Below are 21850 nucleotides of genomic sequence, written 5' to 3' on the forward strand. Positions count from 1 at the left end.
TAAGCAACAGTAAGAAATGCAAGATATATTCTCACAGAGTAAGTTGGTAAAGCAACACGAGAAGTTTAAGTCATTCACAGGACCCATACATGAAGGCCAAAAACATTTGCAAACCCTACTGACTGAGTACAAAAAAAATTATGCCTGATGTTAGACAAAAGCAGAGAGCAAGGCTAGATGAGGCTACCTAGAAACACCTCCAAATTTCACAGAGAAAAGTATACTCGATCAGTGTTCTCCTCAGAGTTGTGCGGTATGTTTTTCATAACCTTTACTGTTCAGTACTCAAGTTGAACATCTAGACATAATGAGTCAGAAATGGCTTGTATGAAAGGAGTTAGTAGTTATACAAATGAATGATACGTAATGACTACATAGTAAAAAAAGAGTGTCTTTTGGAGGGGTGCAGTAAAAAAGGAGAAATATTTTGCAGAAAATAAAAGTCTAACAAAATACCATAGTTTGATACTTAAAGTGCAAGTAAAGAATCCCCCATAAAGCCACAAAATACCATTATGCTCATTTAGAAAGAAAAGAAGCTTTCATTTTCATTCCGGTTCAGATGTAAAATTGCCTGCAAGCATAACACTTGAACGCGTGCTTTTTCCTTCAGAACATGTTCTTGCACAAATTCCAGCTCTGAGGGTACAATCAGGCTTTTAGAGGGGCACAGGGAGAAGCGAGGAATGTCTCCCCTTGCACATGTGCTTTCCAGACTCATCTGTGTAACTGGCTTCTGCCTAATTCTCAGCATGAGAATAAGCTGTATGCCAAGGCTATCTTGTGCTTAAGAAAACGTAACCTGTTATGCTCCATTATCTAAACAGGGTTGAAAGTAGTTTTCTGACCCACCCCCCCACCCTCCATATATTTTTACAAACAAAATTTTTATTTATTATTAGAAGTAAAACTGGTTTTCCAATCTGTAATCCAATAACTGCAATATACTAGCCTGTTGTCCAGCCCGTGTCAAGTCCAGTTACTAAAAAGGATGGCCAGTATTAAAAGAACGAGGAAATGATTCTCGGCAATGCAGTGCAGCATTATAAAACCTTCTTCACTTACATGTGCTTATTCTTAATGATACAGCAGTAATCTTTCATCCTGAGTGAATTCAGGCTGTTTATCTATATTGATTGCTTGTTTGGTGTTGAGACATGAAAATTTCAAGAAAAAAATTACATTACTGATAGACCTGCTGTATCAATAACCCCATCTTCATTCTCAGATGTTCCTTGTTTCAAGCCAGCAGATGGTAATAAAAATGCCCTGTGTTGGCAGATGTACACATTCTCACCACGCACAAGTAAGTCAAGACACAAAAGGAGCAACAATCATCAGGCTTCTCATCCTCAGAAAGTACTCGGTAAGAAAGAGATAAAGCACAAATGGACTATTTTCTTTACCCACCCATTCCAACATGTGTCAGACTCTTCCCCCCCCCCACACATATTGTGTGCAAAACTCCATTGGGAAAGCAAAAATATAAACAGGTTGAAAATGAGAACTAACAAGTTTACATAAGATGAGTCCACCGGTGCATATTAAATTCTTTAAGTGGGTGCAGCCTCCAGCTCTGAAAGTACCCAAACTGCTACTTGCTGAAGACCAGAAGGGTATACCAAGGGAAAAATCAGTCTGTACTTATTCTGTTACTCTCCCTCTTTAACCATCTGCTATTGACCATCATTTGAGACAGGGCACAGGACCTGGTGAATTTTCAATTTGACTCAAATGCTGTACTTTGCACTGTACTGATTTTTAATACTAAAATCTCAAATCATAAAAAGCAGATAAAATGGCTTTACACCAGCCATTATAAGACTTTTATTCTAATGGTTTAGTTTCAATCACCTTCGGTTTTGCATAGGCAGCCCAGAGAAATTGAGTCAATATACCTGTATGCATATAACATGATTTATTGTCTTCTCACTAGAGACATCAAGTGTAACCTTAGGTTGATGCTTTATCGATTCAATATCTATCATGTAAAGGATATAAAATTGGTTTCCTGCTTTTAAGACCAGTAGTCCACAAATGTACGAACTTCCTTTCCAGCACCTGAACTGTGTATTGTGGCCACAGCATGAGCAATGACAAGGACTAGGGTCAGGTAACTTTAACTTAGAAATCAAAATCCTGATCAAAGCATGCAGAAATGCTTAACAGTTTGGGCATAGGAATTTTACACATTCAAAGAAATTTAGGGGAAAATGGACTAAAGTCAAGCCTACTCTTCACTACTCAGTTATCATTGTGAATATGGCACATGACATATAACTAATGCATTTACAAAATAGTTCTCATTTATCTAGCTACTTCCTTCAAAAGATCTCAACGTTTGAAGAAATCTAGGCAGAACATCTAAAGAACAACCATCTATTCACATTAGGCATTTTGAAGGTAGCAAAGTCATGGCAGAGATGAATGAAATAACTTCATCAAAAGCTAAAGTAGCAGCACATAGAGGAATAAAACCTGCCTCCAAGAAGCCATAAACCCAGTCCTGATTCCGGTGTTCTCATCCCTCTTTATGTTTATTTGGCTAGAAGGGAGAAAAAAATTAAAATCTAATTTTTCAGAAGGACTAGTAGCAAACCTTGATACCAGCAGAAAAAAGTAGTGTAATTTATAGAGTTGAAAGAAAATGCGAACTAGGTCACTTATGGTATAAACTAAGCAAATGCTACTATATGCAAAAAGTAGATCATACAATTTAAATAAATAAATAAAGCACAACTCGACTTTTAAAGCACTGGTTTAAAAACAAGCTGCGGGGGGCGGAGGGGGGAGGCCTTGCATTGTTAAATGTTACAACTGATAAGACTTCAAACAAGTCATCTGTGGTCATAAACAGGCAACCACCCTTCGGCCCTGCTGGTGTTCTTATTCCTTCTGAAGCATGGGCAGGAAATAATGCAAGGAAGAAAAAAAACCCTAAACTACATCGGAGGAAGAATAAACAAAGTAGGCAAAGAATGTGTACACTGTGCAAAAAAAAATTCACTAGTTAGCTGATAAAATATATTTTTCTTCTTACTCTAAAAGTGCTAGGAACTTCTGCAGGGAAACATTGAGAAAATACGGCAATAAATACTAGAGAAATCTACAGACTATGCACCAACTGTTTTCAAGCATAGTAAGAAAAATATTTATTGTTCTTCCCCCCCTTTCAAGTCTGCTCAAGTAAATGGGCATTGAGATTCAGCTAAGTACATGTTTAACTGTGTGGAATAGGAGCCACTATTTCTGGGTATTTCCAGACATGTCAGTTGTGCAGTGTGTAAAATAATATTCCACTTGTGTGACCAGTCATTGCAAAAGGAATTACATGGAAAACTGTTCTTTTACTGGCATAAGAAGGGAGGGAACAGGGAAGAGGAATTCTCCATGTTCCTACAGATAAGAGAAACTACTGGGCAAAAGTGAAAGGGAAAGCTAATTAGTGGGGCAAGCTTAGCCTCCCCCCTCCCCAATCACAGGGACCAGCTCAGTAGATAGGAAAGTGCTTTACTACATGTTGAAGAGATCCACCAGTTCTCAGAACAGGAAAACCACTGCTAGAGCAACAGATTTTCTAAGTTAACGGCCAAGGACTATATAAAAAGCAAGTGACTATCACATTTAGATTAAATGAGATGGCGCATGCAACAGTTTTCCAGTTGAAAGCATGGATTAGTAGAATTACAACAAAATTTTTAAGCAATTATGTTTAAAAAAAAAAAAAAGGAGATATCAGACCACATTTTCAGTCTCATTAATACCATAGAAATAACAGGAAAAGAGGAATGCTACTTGTACTTTTTTAGCCTTTCCAATAAATATGCATTTAGCTGTGTCTTAAACATTTACTGTCAAAACATTCACTGAAATTAAAATGATAAATTAATTATAGCAAAATAAGTAATTCAAGTAACTATATAAGTCAGCACAAAGGAAAAACTTAAAGCCTGAAATACTCCAAACTTTCAGTCTACATTAATTCCCAACTTGCATTCCTGGAGTAGGATGTTCATTGCAACTACACAGCCTGTGATAAGGACTCGGGCTCTGGCATAACTAGACTGTCCAAAAGAGACTATCCTTTTCTCAATTTACAATTACAGAAACAAAATATATAAATATTAAAAGATCTCATCTCATAAGGTGCTGAATTCCTGGTGACTTTAAAATGAACCGCTAAGGGAATTCAGCTTTCTTTACAAACGAGACCTAAGAGGTTGCTTAAGGTCACAACCTCATTTAGTGACAGAAACAAGAGTTAAAATTCTGGAAATCCTGGTTTCCAGTCCTATGCTCAGCTTGTACATAAGCTTATCTCAGCTTAGATTTTCCAACAGAGGCAAATACCTTTATCACATGGAAGAACAAAAAAGCAAGTTCAGTGTTCAGACAAACTGTATTGAGCTGATAACAAATAAATCAATTTTGAGGTTTTTAGCTCCTTTATCAATAGCACTCTTACAGACCAAGAACTTTCTAACAAGAAGCTTTGACTGCTGACTATACAATTTCAACTTTTTTTTTTCCAAGAGTGTGCCAGATTATGCTTACTGGTATAAAAACAGCATAAATTCACTTCCTCTGGATTTACACTGGTATAGCTAAAATCCGTTTCTTAAGTCAATAAAACAGGTTTAATGAAAAATAAAATTTTAAAGTTACAATAAAAAGAAATGATTTTCCCATAAAAACGTGGTGATACATGTCAAAGTACTATAACTGAGGGTATACAAAGAAAAGAAGTATTATTCTGAAATCAGAGGGACTTACTAGAATAATATTCTGTTAAAGGCAAGTTAGTATATGAAGCCTGCTATGAAGCTAGAAATCTCAAAATTACTTTTTACCAGAAACTTCTTGTTCTAGTCCCAGATCATTGATGACATATCTAGACGCCACAGTCTTCAGTACCCTGTGCAGCCTCCCCTGCAACCTCCACCCATGCACCCTCTTCTCTGTGGTCCAGGAGCTCCATCCACGCTCCTGACGGTTTGGCCCTTCTGTCCTTACCTGAGCTATCTGGTAGGTGTACCTGTCTCGAGCCCTGTCTCGTAGACGGAGCTTGGACCTCTGTTGAAGCCTCATCTCCAGTCCTGTCTCTAGCCCCACCTTCTGCTGCTCCTGCCTGTACGTCCTGGATGGATCCTGGACCTGAGTCACCCTCTTGCCTTTTCTGGGACTGTCCAGGGAACTTGTTATCACCACCCTCCTCAGGAGATGCTGTAAGACTGAGCCCTGGTGGGTGCCCTGGGCTTCTGGCTCACCCTCCCTTGCGAAGCAACCCCGCTCTTGCTGCGCCCTGGCCGTAGCGTTGGTATATCTTCCAAACATTAACATAATACACCACCAATGTCACTCTTTCTCAGCAAAAACCTCCTATGGATCTTAGTGTTCTTTTCTGGCTGTTGTATTCTTTCACTGTTTTTTCAAGAATTCCCAGTTCTTCTAGGAGTCAGATTTCTGATATAATTCATTCTATCATCCCAACGTGAAATAAAAACACATCTTCATTTCCATCCACACTGAGACCAATTCAGATTTATTAAGGCTTCCTTGATATTCAGTGATGTCTTATAAGCACTAAATCATCATGAAAGCTACATACGTGAGAGCCTGCAATCCTAAAAAAAACCCCAAAACCCAATCAAACAAGAAGTCCTCTGAGAAGTGTACATCTCCTATAAAGCAGAAAGCTTTCTAGAGTTCCCCAGAATGAGCACTGTACATCTACTGCTCCTCCTTTCCTCTTTGGGTGATCAATCACATCTGGCAACAGGAAGAAATGGAAACACATTCTGATCTCTGGGCTTCTGGGATGGCTAGAAAACCCGCAGAGCCCCTCCTCTCATGCAAAAGCAAAACAATAACAATGAGAATGAGCTTCAGCTTCATAGGCTTTTAAGATCCTCACCCTTTAAGTGCTGGCCTCAACTTGTCCTTGGATTCCTTACAAGCTATGGCTATATAATATGCTCCATAACCAGCAAGAAACAAGGACTACCTTTAAAGACAAAGCACAGGCACAGATATACTTTTATTCAGTATTCAACAGCGTATTAAGAAATTAAGTTTTGGAATGCTTTCTTTGGTCCTCTCAGGAAAAGTGCCATACATCATTACTTCTACTTTTCATACCTAAGATTTTAAGAAACTGTGCAATTTTGTTTGAAAAGAAAGTATTAAATATAAGGGCGAAGAGGATACTCACTGTCTCACAGTGTAATTGTCACCAAAGGAACCTGAGAGACGTTTCTGTTTGTAGCAGGTTTATCATACAGACTAATTGGAGGTTAAAAAAGCAAAAAAAACCAGTGATAGAAGAGTGTTTGTGTTTTCAAAACTTGGGCACAGACAGTGGACAGCTACACCTGTCAATCCCATGACATCTGGGGGAATTTTAAGCCCTGCAAACCAGGCTGAACTTGTTCTGAAAAAAACTCTTGGCAAAGTAGAGAGCCTACTCCATGTCACACATCCATAAGCCTACTTAGCAGAGACTGAATAACTTTGCATAGCCTATGTGCCTGTTCCTGGCCTGATTCCTCTGGCAATGTAGCATGAGCAGTTTACTGAGGGTTTTACTTATCTCCGTTACAGCAAGAATACTTGAAGGATAACATGGCAAATGATGAACAGAGGACATACAGAGATACCAATTCTAGCATACGCAACACTCGCTGTTGTACAACTTCAGATGCTCCAATGACCTTTTGATAAATCAGCAACACAAGGGCATTACTATCGAACAGTACTTACTACAATACTTACTCCCCTCCAGTGTAAAAATCTGTATTTAAGCTTCCCTGTGAGATGGCTCAAAGTATTGGACACATTTTACATTTTTTTGTACTTAAGAGCACAATCCTTTCAAACCTTCACTGCAAGGAAGCGGAATTAGTTCCTGCTGTATCACAGAACTTAGAAGCTATTTGAAAGGATACTTTCATCACACCGGAATCAGTCGCAAGTGCCCAAAAGCCTTCTAAGAATAAGGCACTTCTCAAAAATTGCTAATAGATTTTGTGCTTTGTGGTATAATTAACACAGGATGTAAAATTGCCAAAATATCAGGGAGAGTCAGATATATTTTAAGTACTTCAGGAGGCAGCCCAGCAAAGCTGTTGATCCATCAAAAGATCAAACTGATGCTGAAAGTATCCTCCAGTTTACACAATTGTAAATCAAAGGCACGAGCCATACAACAAATGCAATCTAGATAGTAGATAATGACTCTGATTTGGACTGAAAGAGCATTGATAACTCTGCACTAGATAAAAGTGAAAGCTCTCAGAAAACGTACCCAGAAAGGCGTCAAAGGAAACTTGATATTTAGCAGCCTTAGTTCCAACTTGATCTGCCGTAACTAAACTCACACTGAAAACAGGACACTTTCGCAAATTAACGTACCAAGCAGGAATGTTGTCTTTGCTAATTTTTCCCCACACCGAAGAATCAAGTTTACTTTGTGCAATTGAGAAGAAAGCCATTCAAAGAGATTCTGGAGTTTAATGAATGGCAAAAAGAGGGGGGTGGTCAAATTTTAATCTGTTTGACCATGCAAACAGTATTGAATCTGATAATGTTCATGAGAGGTCTACTGAGGGACTTGCATCCTGTATGAATTACACCCAAGGCTCTTAAATTCATTTGAATGCATTAATTCCTAACCTAAATCACAGAAAACTAATATACTGTTATTGTATTTTCAAACGTATACTATAGCACAATGCCCAAACAGAAGAGTAGTTCATTTATATCATGTAGATTCATTAAAAATAAAATCACCTCCTAAGTCTGTGCGTGATGATTTTTGAGTTGCAAACATTCATATTTCCCATGTGTAGCAAAGGAATAATTTTATACTTACGTGTATTCAAGGCTTTGAACTTGATATACATGTAATATTAGAGAAGGAAAATAAAAATATAATGAAAGATTCTCTATTTCATGTGTTAGAAAACAATATGTTTTCCTCATTAAACCCTCAGATATAAATTCTATAAACCATGAAATTACCTTTGAGCCCTTACTGAAATAACCAGTTCACAAATAAATGATCCATGCAGGAAGAAAAGCGAAGATTAAAATAATAAGAGAAAGTTATATTTTTATATCAGCAGTCAAAAAAAAAAAACCCAGAAAAAAATCCCAAAGAACAATTACTAGTATAGACTTACACAGTAGATATTCTACTTGAACAGGTAATCCTGAATGATTTAATTCAGCCATATTCTGAGATAGCCACTAGTCATATTTTCCAATATTATGAGAAATTAACACTCACAAGAAATTAAGACTAATTTGGTCATGGGAAAAATTTGCATAGCTTTTGTTCCATTAGAGTTCCACCAACAGACATGTTTTTCCATCCTGTTGCAGAATCAGTACCTAAACAATTAATCATTGCTATTTGAGTTAACTGTTCATTCTGCCCCCATGAGCATCCTCCCCGGCTGTCCGTTGCAGTTGTGCAAAAGAGGCTCAGTTTTTGCTTTGGAGAGCAAAGAGTTAAGCGGAGAGTTACAAGGTTGACTTCCCTGAAGACTGTCAGGCCAATTTTCCAAAAAGTATCCAGCTCACAAGCACTTAATGCCATTAAAATTGATCCTACCAAAACAAAGGCAATTCGGTTAATTGGGAAAGAGCCAGCCGGTGGGATTTGGTGGCCTCCATCATAGCCCACCATCAACAGCCTTCCCCTCAAAACCATTTACTATTCCCAGGGACATCACTCCACAGGAATTATTCTTCATTTCTATCACAGTCCTCACCAGTCCTGCCCCAGTTTTCTCACCCCATCGCAAGTGGGTGGATTTTCCTCACTAGTCCCTTGCATCAACAAAGCGGCCACAACTCGGTTCTTTTTCTGGTGCCTTTCCACGGCATTTCACTACTTTGCGCATTTTATTGCAGTCGGGTACTGTTTTGTTAGGTGAAGAGGGCTTCCCAGGTGTGCAGCCCCTACTTGGTAGGATGATCTTGAACCCTTCTGTCCAGCAAAAGCAGGCGCCTGCCTTCCCAATGCAAACGCACCTTGCTGTCAAACTGCAGGGACTGGAGAGGAAAAGTCCAGATCTGAGCAGACCTTAGTTAACCTATAGAAAACTGAGAACAACCCACCATTTATTCAATGCGCTATACGGCAGTTAATTAAGTTTTCGGTGGTTTTCTTTCTTTTTTCTTTAAGTATCTTTCGAAGCATTTTACCAGGGCCATGAGCAAAAGCAGATTAATTTTAGAGATATGGAAACTCGGGAACAGAACACTGCATTAAATTCATTTGGTTTTCAAGGGACAAACTGCAAATGTCTTCAAATCTAAATTTACAAAAAAATGCAGGCAAAAGATAAGAAAATGTTTAGCATGTGAACATGTGAACAGAGGGAAGTCTTCATAATATAATACAGAAAGAGGGAGGGGAACTACTGAGGTGGAAAAACGTAACAAGGGAAGGAGTGGAGAACGCAAAGGTTGGAGCTCAACACCAGCCGGCACAAGGGACAAAACCCTGAAAGTGAACAGCAAGCAGGCTCCTTGCATCACCAGTGACAGAGCTGGTACCGCTTCTTTCTTCCTGCTGTGCCAGCTTCAGCCTCTGGCTGACCCCTCCGTTCAGCTCCTTTCCCCAAAAAAACATGTGCTTGGGAAAGGCTATGCTGCAGGTCCCTGGGGAGCCTCTCACGCGCAGCTTTGAGTCCATGGAGCATTATAGAAGAGAAGTCATTATGCTCCACTCAATTAAAACAAGGGTCTGCAAGCGTAATTGCCTCTGTTTTTTAGAGCTGCAGGGTATCATCCACACAAAACAATGGTGATTCTTCAGGTAATCGAGTGCCAAGGCTTTTAAGTCAAAGCCAGCACTATTTACCTACCCTACAATAACAACAACTGAGCAAGACTAACAAAAAACAAACCAGACAAAAATAGGGAATTATGCACTGAAAATCCATCAGACTGCACCTCTAATTCCATTAGCACTCTGAGAATTTAACATCTAACTTCTATATTCACTATGTACTCAGCCTACTACCTTTCCCTTAATGTGCAGAAGTCAATATAAATCGCATGTTTTGGACTTAAAACATTGACAGTGGAGAAGCTTCCAATTCTTTATTTCATTTGGAAGGCTTTGATAGAAAGGCAAACTAGTATTCCTGAAAATTTACTTCATAAAAATAATACTGACTTCTATTTCTTTTCAGTAATACTGAAAGTTTAGAAACCTAATTTCAGGATGACAGGAAATTTTAAAACTGAATTATAAATCCCTAAAAACAAGGGCCTATATATTTGACACAGTGGCAAACTCTTAAACAGACTGGTGCTATTAGGTGTGCTTTAATACATCTGCCTTCTAAACTTTGCACAGATACTTCCAATAAAACCAGCTACAAGCTAGCTCCGGTCATAAAGACAGAAATTTAAGTTAGCACATATTAGCAGCCTGCAGTGGGCAAATGTTCAAACACATTACGGTTTTAATATAATTATAATTGTTGAACATGTTCAACCAATTAACCACAAATATTCTGTTTATCTGAGATGCTGCCAAAAATTGTGAGCTGCAGTCAAAATAACACGAAATTGTAGTCCTTCTGCAAAGAATAGCAGTAAATCAAAAGAAAAAACATCTGGAAAAAGCCAAAGCAAATATCTTATCTGATATTTTAGAAATCATCAAATACCACATTTTAAAAATTTTACTCATACAGATATAAACTGCCACATATATTTATTTGATAAATTCACATTTTAAAAGTTCATGTCACCTACTAAAAACACGGACTTCAGAATAACTTTCCGTGCATGTTTCTTTTTTTTGTCCAGCCCTCAGACATCAAGATTCCACAAAGCACAAACATAATGCAAATAACTGGGAAACACCAGTTAAAAGCTGCCGTGCCTTTAGCATTAAGAACAAAATCCTTTTGTTGCCTGCTTTTCTGCCTCAGCTGCACAAATACAAAAATATTTTAAACAACCAGATGAGCTCCATCTTACGAGGAAAAAAATAAACCACTACAATTTGTCTTTAAGAAAGAATTATTAAAACCCCCTGTTGTACAACTCCTATTTAGACAATATGCAATGCTGCAAAAGCACTTTTTTCAACAGTGCCCCCTAAATAATTAAGCTGTTCCTTTTACCATACTTCCTATATTACAGAAGTCATTTTCCCACAACAAATCAATAACTCATTCCTTATGTCAGTCATTTTTCTCCATTTAACTGAATGGACTTAAGTCCAACACTGAAAGTTAGATTACATTTGAATTATGTGTGTGATTTAAAATTCAAAGTACTACACTAAGGAGGTTTTTAGAGTGACCACTCTACAGCCTCTTCATATAGACAATCCCTTACAGACCTTCCCGACAGATTTAAAGCAGAACAGCAACTCTGAAACAGTTAAAAATGTGAACATTAACAGGAACCAGCCATCCCAGAGCAGTCAACGCTTTCCTTTATTTATGGAATTAAAAAGCCAAACAACCTGCAACACTTACAATAACATCCCCAATACCCCCCATTCTTTCAGATTAAGTAATAATTGCATCCAGTGGTTTAATTTAATCGTACTGTTCAAGCAGCTTTAAGCAACCTTCTTCTGCAGACACTATCAATTAAAATCCAGTCCCACTATAAAAATATTTGAAAACTCTGCTTATTTCTTAAATAACTGAGTCAAAACTAAGAGCAAAGAAAATTAAATACTAAAATACCGATTTCTCCACATTTTGATGAGCGTATAATAGAATATCTTAACATCAGCATGTAGTTTAGTCACAGGTTAAGGGAAACAGTGGAACATTTTACATAATTTATAGCATAAAATGTGTTCTTATTAGAAATAAATCACTGACAAGAGAATCACCGATATAGATAAGAAAAAAGATAATACACGGAAAATGCTCTAATAAAAATGTTCATACTTTGTACAAATTGTAACAAATTTGATAATATTAAGCAAAAAAATTCTAGAGGCAGTCTTCAAACAGCACAAGCCCGGGAAGCTTGTATCTATTTAATTAACTGTCCTTTTTTGAAAGAATAAAACAATTTAATCTGTCCTTCTATATTGAAAGTATGGATTTGATCACATTGCTTTGTCATGTTAGCTGTCTATTAATCTAAAGCACAAGTTGTTGTGACATTTGTATTCTCCAGAACTAATAACCATCATTTCACTACCTCAGCTACGCTCCATTTTAAACTTTTCATAAAAAAACTTCATAGCTTGTTTCCGATCTCTGATGTTTAACACCAGTAATTAATGCAGCTGGACACCCCCTATTGTCATGCACTGCCTAGAGTTGTCAATGGTGAAAATTTGGGGTTTGAAAAAACTGATGGCTTTTATTTTTACTCAGCTTTATTTTAGTGTTAGGTTTGAGTTCCCACTCCCTCCCCTGAAATTAGCAATATAGGTAAGTACTTTGTGCCAAGATCTCAGATTTGGGGATACGTACAGCCAGTCGAATCAGAATTATTTTGCACGTTAGCACACCCCTACAATAAATCACTGATTTCTAAGATGGTATAACTGTAAAAACTGCAAAAAGTTATTTTTTTAAATGCAGAAATTCTCATTTTTCAGCCTTAGCATCATCCCACCAGACTCTGAACCTCAGCATTACCTGAAGCAATTAGAAGAAACCAAAGTGGTAAAGTAGTGTTAGGTAATGCTTTATCTTCAGCATTCTGGAAGCTCAGCAAGACTTCCATTCAAAGCTGCTCTCCACTCCATTTCGGCTCAGCACCCTGAATCTGTTCTTTACCAGCTGCTGATGTTCCTTGTATTAAAATGAGAATTTGTGAGAAAAGCAAAACTTCCCGCTGTGTGTTAGCTTTGCATGAGAGCACTCGATCCTAAGTCGTGATACTCTTCGGATGCATTTTTGTAAATATTTTTCATTTCAGGTAAACACAGGGGTGGGGGTGGGGAATCAATAGATTAAGTGCCAATTACAATTATTACAACAATTACTTAAAAGCAAAATGAATACATTGTACAGTTTTGCTAACATTATTTACAGTAATGTTTTACAGAAGAGACAACATATTATTTTCCTGACTGTTTATCAGCAAACTGCTTAACTTTGATTTTTTTTTTTTTTTTAACATAAGGAAGTAGAAAGGAAAACAGCATGACAAGTTAGCATGAATCAGTTAATTTTATTATAAATTTATTTTTGATAGGGAAACCCTTGTCACAAAACTCACGCGCTTGTACTGCTATCTTAAATTGATCAACTTATGAAAAACTAAGATTAAACAAAATTTTAACCATTATTGGCTGAATTATAAACAAGTTATAGGGTCCATTCTTTATACAGCAGGACTGTAATTCTTCTGCATGTAGAGTTTTCATGAGATCAAAATATTATTTAGCTTTAAATTAAAAGATCTGTTATTTTAGTTAAGTCTAACAATACTAGAAAGTAAAATTCCTCATCTGGGGCTGTAATATTTGCTGAAAAAAACCTACTTCAAAACATTAATCAAATTTTTCGCCTACTGGGCAGCCATATGGTAAAGCAGCATGTGAATCTCACAAACTTGCTGATCTTCTGTAACTGGGTGCTATTAATTACGCTTGCTGCATCCATCTCTTAGATTTTCGCTTTGTGAAAAAAGTATTTATTGCAACAGCTTTTACAAAACAAGGGAATGAAAATCACAATTGATTAATGAGCTGAATGGAAGTATTTCCGTTAGCAGGTTTTTAAAATGAATAAGGATTAATTCCATGGGTAAAAACGAACCGTACTTGTGTTCTCCCTCCCTCCCCACTTTTTGTTTGGTGGGGGGGCTGCATTAGCAGGAGGAGCATCTAATATGCATTATTCACTGCATCGGCTTTAGGTGACAAACAATAAGGTTTACACTACATAGCTTAATGCTATAAAGGCTGAGGACTTTATGTGTTTTAGTGCTAAATTCCTTAGTATGAAATCAAATTGTTTCACAACTGCAAATCGTATTTGGTTTGGTTTGGGGGTTTGTTTTTATTTTTCAAATATATCTAAGAGTTTTCCTGAAATCCAGAGAAGCAAACAACTCAGAATGATAGTCTCCATTTTGCCTTTAATTCCTCAGGCCACAGCACTGAGGCTGGTTTGGGATCTCAGCCATAAATCTAGTTAATCATAAATTATAGCTAGAATATAATCCTTGACTCTACAGCCTCGTGTGCCAGGGAAATGGACTCTCAGGAATTACTGAAAGAAGATTGTAGGGGTTGGCCGGAAAAGCTAGCAAATAAGTTAAAATTGTGTTAGTTCACATACAAAAATCCCAGCCTGGGGAAAGGCAATGCGATACAATTAGCCACTGTACACGTCCAGAGTAGCAGAAGTCATGGCACACCTGTGAAGATTTTCCATATCGTATCTTCAAGTTAGAAAGGATGATTTTTCTTGCTCTAATCTTCACATTAGTCTCCTCTACAAAACTAGCTTATTTCAACATTTGGCAGACTGTGTGAACTTCATCCTAGGTAACAAGGGCAATAGAAGAAAAAGGCAAGGCTTAGTTCTTGAGAGGGACCGACGATGCTATCAAGAGCATAAAAAACAGACTCACTCCTTGTTTTCACCCAGTGTAAAAGAACGAGACAGACTGAAAAAACAAAGCAGCTCTAACTCAAAATATTCTGCATATGTGATTCATTCCTCACACTCAAGAAAAAGAACAGGGAAGTGAAATATCAAGAATATTCAAATAATTTTAAGAAATAATTATTATTCTGAGTAGTTTCCCCTCAAACAACTATACTGGCAGCTTACTGCAGGTGAAAGCAAGGGAAACCAGTCTCTTGTATATAGATCTAGGACTTGCTAGAGTTATGATTTATTAAAAAGGACCCACTCAAATACAGCAACATCATATGGAAGGAGACAAAGAAACCTTTGCAATAAGACAGATTGCTGAATGATTTAAAATATGACATATTTCACAGACTCTCGAAACACAATACTCAGATATACAAAGGAGTTACTTCTATCCTGCCAAGTCACCTTCTTGAACTATGGTGTAAATTCCCTTGCCTCCCTAAAGTCTCCATGCTTCTTAGCTTACAGAAATTTAAGCAGGTAATAATCAAAATGGTAAAAAATTTAATTACCAGCTACTTCAAATTACATGACCACCCACTGGATGACATTTCATTCATCCTAATGTATATATCTGTATGCATAAAGAAAGAACAGGAGGGAAAAAAATCAAGTAACTTCAAATGCTAAGCCACCAAGAGAAGTTTTGCATTAAGAAGAAAATTTAAATAGAAGGAAACTATATTTAAAAAAAAAAAAAACAAACATGCTACTCTGAGCATGATTCATGTTATAGAATAGGAACTACAGAAAATATGGCAGGTTCTAAGTCTTATTACTCCTTTTTTTTTTTTTTCCTTGTGTCATCCCAACGCTAACACAAATGACTATCTTTATAAACAATGAACAATATTAAGACAATTCTTGTGATTAAAAAGCTTGCAAGCTCTACATCTTTAGAAGGAAAAAGCATTTTAAAAAATTAGTATGAAACCTTTTAAACAAGTTTTAATTAGTGACCCAAAATGTATGCCATAACTTTTCATCACCTCTTGGGTGATCTCTAAACCTCTCCCGCATACATTGACTGTCTGCTTAAAAGTTTAAAGAGCTAACAAAATGTTTTAACGAGATACAAATCTCAGAGATCATTAATCAATATGTTCAATGTTATTTGTGATAATTCATCATGACATGATATTAATGGGTTACTGTACCCTTCAGAGGTGAGATTAATGCAAATGAGCAGCCACAATTAACTTTACTGCTCCCAACTCACAGGAATGGACAGATGATTATAAATGACAACTATATGTCAATTACAATATCCAATAAAGTGAAGCTTAGAGGGCAATCTATCTACTTTTATAGTTCTTGCTTGACATAGCTGAATTTAGCTCAACCCACTGTTGTCACAGTGTAACCACTGCTTTGAAGGAGGGGTCAAATTTTTAATTTTCTATTTCTTCGGAAGGAATTAAAATTGTGCATCTAAATGCATTGTCTGAAGAAGGAAAGCTGCAGGAAACCAAGAACAGATGTTGCTTTCTTCATCAGCTGAAGAAAATTGTATCTGTTCTCAAATTGCAACAGCAAGGCCACAAAGAAAATAATCTGTCCTGCTGTGTAATATATTTATTCAATTAAAAAAAGACCCAACATATTAATACAGCGAACGGAAGGAAATTACATTTGGTAAACTGCTTTGTCACACATAGGATGCTAAGTCCACTCAGGTTAAAGATGCTGAGTGAGGTGTAGACTGGTCAGGTTAAAGATGCTGAGTGAGGTGTAGACTGGTATGTGCATTTTTGTACACGAACAGATATTGTATGATCACCTCTTGAGCACCAATGCTTCTGTAGCAAAGAGATAAGACTTCACAGGAAAAAAACAAAATTTTTAGTGACATCAAAGGAGCTAGAAACAAAGACTTTAGATGTTCGTAAACCAAACAGCTGGCCAGATTGAGGAAATTCTGAAAACGTGACAGGTACAAAATCATAAGATACCTCTATAAATGATATACTTACAAAAAATGGGGATATCAGCTCTGATAATGTGCCCAGATTCTAGGCTTACTGCCCTCCACCAGAAAAAAAAAAAAAAGCTTCAGCAATGGTAAGAGAAACACTGGTCACAGCATTGTAGGAAGCCACAGAGAGAAACACCATAAAACAGGTATTTCCTGTAATTTTCAAAACTTTTCGTTGTAGCGTCTTTCCTATGTCTTATGGCCAATTAGCCATCACAATGCACCTGGACAAATCCCGTGCACAGGGGTCAGAGATGTGCCCTGTTGTTAAGGATGGGCCTTAGTGCAGTAACAAATATTACTGCTACGTTTTACATTTACTCATTAAGCTTACTCAATGGTTGCCACCTTAAGGTATGACTTTAGTTCCTCAATACATCTGTAAACTTCAGCACGTACTCAGTTTCTATAAATCAGATACATGTGATTTCCAGAATAAGTTAAACCTGCAAGGTGTTTTGGGATAAATCAAGAATGCTTGAGACAACAGTGGAACAACTTATCCCCGTTGCGCAAGGTCCCCACCGAGCACCCTATTTTCTTTAAGAAAAATAACTTACAGGAAGTCTCTTGCTTTCTATTTTACTTCTTCAACATAGAACATTTGAAATTTCTTTTAGCTATGGTTAAGAGAAAAATATTGAAAAGTTATTTGTGATTTATTTTTTAAATTATCCTCTTTCCTTATATACCCATCTGAAAAAAAAGTGCTAGCTTTTGTGGCTTCTGCTTTGCTTTAAGTAGCACCTAATACTACAATGCAAGTTGCACGCAGGCATTGCAGCCTATAGAGACCTACTGAAATCAAGGAAGACGACAGTGGAGCAGCAGGGTATGGAAGCACCTCACAATGTGCATTGGCAGCTCCACTTAGAAAGCGTTCAATAAAAGTCGGTGGGGGTTTTGGCTAAGTAACCTTTTAGGCACCATTCAGCCAGTTATATTAGCATATCACTAAATTTTCATCATGCAAGTAGTAAGATCATATAAGTATGTTCATATCGCAATACTTTCATGAAGGACAGCAGGAGAGTTCCTGATTTTCTTTAAAGCAATGTTTTCCAAAGCATTTCTCTCCCCCACCTCACTTTGTTTAATCTAATCATCAAGAAAAATGGTTTTCAACTGAATAAAACTGCTGACACCATTATCATCATTTCCAACGTGGGGACATAGGAGAAATTCTTTACTGCTTCCAATATGGATGATAATACACATTTTTGTGACAATATTTTGTCAAAGTCCTGACACATTCTGAAAAAATATGCTTTGGAGAAGAAACAGTTTCCATGCTCACCTCTAAAAAACTGAAGTCTATAACTAGCCCTTAAAATAACTTTATGATAAATAATTAGCCTCAGAGCTAATATTTTAACTAAAAGCAGTATGCCCTATACATCCTCAGCAATCCCAAATTCATCAGCAGAAATAAGGTTTATTCCATAAAAATAACACACTACTTTGAGCACGGACAAATACCAGAAAAATTCATAATTTAAACTATGTTTGTGTAAGAGGAGGATTTCCTTTTGGATTTTTTGGTTCTAACTAATTAATCAACAAATTTGAGTTGGTTAAATAAAACCTCTTCCAACGCCTCCTATTTAATTGCAGTTTGGCACCAACAAATATATATCAAAATTATAGTATCTCCCTTGACAGGAAGCTCCTTGCTTCCACACACAGTTATGGCTCTCTGCAGAGTAACCAAGAACTGCTGACAACCTTGAACACTGCTACAACAATATTACTATACTTGGCAGAGAAGTACCCTTGCGGCAAGAGAAAAGCTGTAATTTTGACTGTCACTTCACATTACACTAGATATTATTTCACTGTATACACATACACACTCACAAACTCTTAATAGACTACAGTTTTCTCACTGCCCAGCTCTTCTATTATAAACGACAGTATAATACTGTTGACCTACCGGTAGGATTGCTAATAAAGCTAACATTTAACATCACTGAAAATTTTCTTTTAAAATACAGCCATCATAAACTGTCTTGTCCTAGTCATCTCAAACTGCTTAAGCAGCTTAAAGTCATTTCATCTACTTCATTGTTAATTTCAAAAGAAAGAAAATATTTGAAAACAAAGAGGAATTACAATTCAGTTAGATTTTTATAATATGCTCTTAAATGTCTGAATAATTGCCGTTATCGTAAACATTAATACCTTCATCCACAGACTGCTTTGGTAAGAAAATGATTAGCATACTCAAAAAAACCCCAACAAAACCATCTTTCTAGATTTCTAACAATAACATAAGTACAAAGGTAACAATTGGTGATAAATAACTGGGAGTCAGCAGTATAGCTAACTCGCAGACTTCCTCTCTGAGCCCATTTCTGTAACTAGGAAAACGAGTATGGAAGCATTGAATTGAAAAACTTTCGTTTTGAGCACGTAAGTACACAGGGCAGAGCCCTACTTTAAAATTTTAAGAGGTACAAAATGTTCTGCTTTGCAGAGGAGTATCTTTGTGACCCAATGAAAAGGATATTTGGTCCTTTTAAATAAGATCCAATTCTAGGACTCCAAAATAGTTTACACCAAACTTTACCGCTTTGGTTTTTCATTTTATATGCTGCATATGTTCAATACATAGACTGCTTACTGATTTCCAAAAAATTTTGCATGTATAGATTCAGAATTTGCACAGTAGCACTGTGCACTAACAAAAGAATCTCAGTGTAACATGGCCACTATCAGTTACTATAGGTAAACCTAACTTGCTAGAAATCAAGTTGTATATTTTGGAATACTCTGATATCAATTCACTATACTGCAAGCAACTCCTATGTTTTTGTTAAAACTAAAACAATATTTAATTAAGAAAACTGGATTTAAATAGACCCAAATAGCATTTGGAAACAGTCATTAATAAAAAGCATCATTCCAGTTTTACTGTTTGTCAGGCATATTTTGCTTCTACCCTTGTGTTATTGATATAGTGTTTCAAATGCACTTAGAAAGACACCATCTCACTTGTGTTGTTTAGATAAGGAAGCATCACTGAACCTCTTTGCCCTTCTCCAATAAAATGTATCAAAAATTTCAGTACTGTCTGCTGACCGCACCACATTTAACAAGATTCGCAAATGAACCCAGAGTAAGTTTCCCACTGTGACACATTAATAATAAGTTCCTTATCCCATCTATCCCAAGCCATGAATATGTAATGTTATAAAATGAGTCCTTTTCACACAACAGAACCTCAGACGTGAATAAATAAAAACTATCCATCACAAGCCTGTGAAAAATTAATGAGAGTTCTGAGACATAAGAAAAAATTGGTTACTGAGATGATAAGGTCCAGTATGTAAAAACTATGTTGCTCACCAGCTGTAAATTTTATTTTAAAACTTTACAAAAAAGAGTTAAAAAAAAATTATATCTTTCTATAGCACATTTACCATAAGAAACAGAAAAAGGGAAAATGCTTTAATGGTGAGACATATATCTAAGTAATACAGACAGCATTCAGAATCAGCAAGTGGATCAAACACTGCCATAACAGGGAGTTACATTTCCAGTTACAGCAAAGTTGTAACCTTAGATATTTAGAAACAGAGTTCCTATTCCATTTCTTTTCCCTTCGGAATGGAAATTCCTGATGAAATAAGGCACTATATCTCCCTAAACTTCATTTACTCGGATAAAAGAAGAATGCATAGAAATAAATTACTTTCACTCATGTGAGTGTCTCTTTACTGTACCAGTGAAGGCTTTAATCTCTCGATACGCAGTAATCTGTTTTGCAATATGAAGAGAAATAAGAAAAAAAAAAAAATTTTTCAAAAGAGTCGAGCTGCCACTATGTTTATTAATACATTTTCCTAATCTTGCCCAAAGACCATGTTGATGTCTGAGGAGTACAAGTGCTGTGCCAGGCCTACTCAGACTGCATCACCAAGAAATGCTGGAACTTGGCCTTCAAACAGGGAAACGAGCAGATAAAAACCAAGAGGTAGTGCCTAAGTCCTTGAAAGACTTTCCCCAAGACAGACAGCACTTCTAAAACTATTCTACCAACAGACTTCAGAAAAGACTGTGATCTACAGTCAATTTTGTGAAGTGTTAGCCATTTTAATGCCTAGCAGCTAAAATGAAAATGATGCCTTGTGATACCAAACTAGGTCACTTTTTTCCCTCCAACAATCTGTCTCTGCTCACTCAGCTCTCTCCCGTTAACAAAGTTTCTCTCTTTCATAGCCCACCGTCATTCCCACACCTTGAACCTATGAGTTCCTCCAGGTTTGGCCTCCCAAACCATTAACGGTTTCTTCTTTGTTTCTTAATTCTGATAAATAAAAAAGTGTTTAACTCCTCTTTGTTTACTTCAGTGACCGTTTTCTCTTAACATATCCCACGCTACACTGGGCGTATGTGAACATGCCGGCCAAATGTAAGGTTTCTCCTTTCCCAGCTGGTGCTTGTGTATGAAGCGATGCGATCGGCAAGAGCGTTGCTCACCCTTTCCTTAGTTATCAGGACAGGAAACCATAATGAAAAAAGACAGTAGCAGAACCCCCCTCCCTCCCCAGCGTACAGATTAGATTTCTCTATCAAGGAGTAGCTTCGTCACATAAAAATCTGATCGAGCAGGATGTTTTATTCTTGGTTTCTTGAAAGTGGTTATGTCTGAAAGGATGGCCTCCAGAGTGCTGTCAGAGGTGTCTATCTGCAAAATAAATTACCTTTTGAAGTCTGCACTGAGAGTGATTGAGTGACTGTGAAGAATTATTTATTAGTCTTAAAATGCCAGTGGATACAGTTAAGGAACTATTTTTTCTACAAAACTATCATGGTCTCAAAGAAGAAAGGGAAATATGGCACAATCCCCTTAGACTGCCAGTTTTGTTTGAGGGAGGAGCGGGTCCCCTCTCAAGGCTCTACAGGAGCTCAGTCCCTGTTCAAAATTCGTTATCTTCCAGGCAGATGGTCTGACTTACTTTTGGTGTGCTTCTGGTCATCTTTGTCATCACCATTTGTCTTTCCTCTGTTTAATGTTACAAACACAGTAACTCTTTCCTGGGGAGGGCGGGGGGGGGACCACAGCGGAAATAATTTTAGAAAACAAACAAACAAACAAACAAACAAACAAACTAACAACAAAACAAAAACCCTAGCACAGTCCCATTACCGTAAATCTTTTCTTACCGTGATAAAAAAACCTGCAGCCGAATCATTTCTATTACAGCCCTACTTTTTTGTGTACTGTTTTGGGGAGCAACACCTAACAGACATT

General features: G+C 37.0%; 1 protein-coding gene across 11 annotated transcripts in view; it reads right to left on the bottom strand.

Moving 5' to 3' along the window:
- Positions 1–21850, bottom strand: part of WWOX (WW domain containing oxidoreductase) — a 548624-nt gene that overhangs the window by 454809 nt on the left and 71965 nt on the right. The window contains exon 6 of one of the 11 annotated variants that reach the window (XM_030024239.2): positions 9075–9098. The exons of 9 other annotated variants lie outside the window; for them this stretch is intronic. In XM_030024239.2, the coding sequence (XP_029880099.1) occupies positions 9090–9098 (9 nt within the window). In that variant the 3' untranslated portion in view covers positions 9075–9089. Of the gene's footprint in view, positions 1–9074; positions 9099–14179; positions 14500–21850 lie in introns of those variants that run through there. One more of the 11 variants, XM_030024238.2, reaches the window with a different exon arrangement.

Source organism: Aquila chrysaetos, chromosome 9, assembly GCF_900496995.4.
Source record: "Aquila chrysaetos chrysaetos chromosome 9, bAquChr1.4, whole genome shotgun sequence".
NCBI classification, from domain to species: Eukaryota; Metazoa; Chordata; class Aves; order Accipitriformes; family Accipitridae; genus Aquila; species Aquila chrysaetos.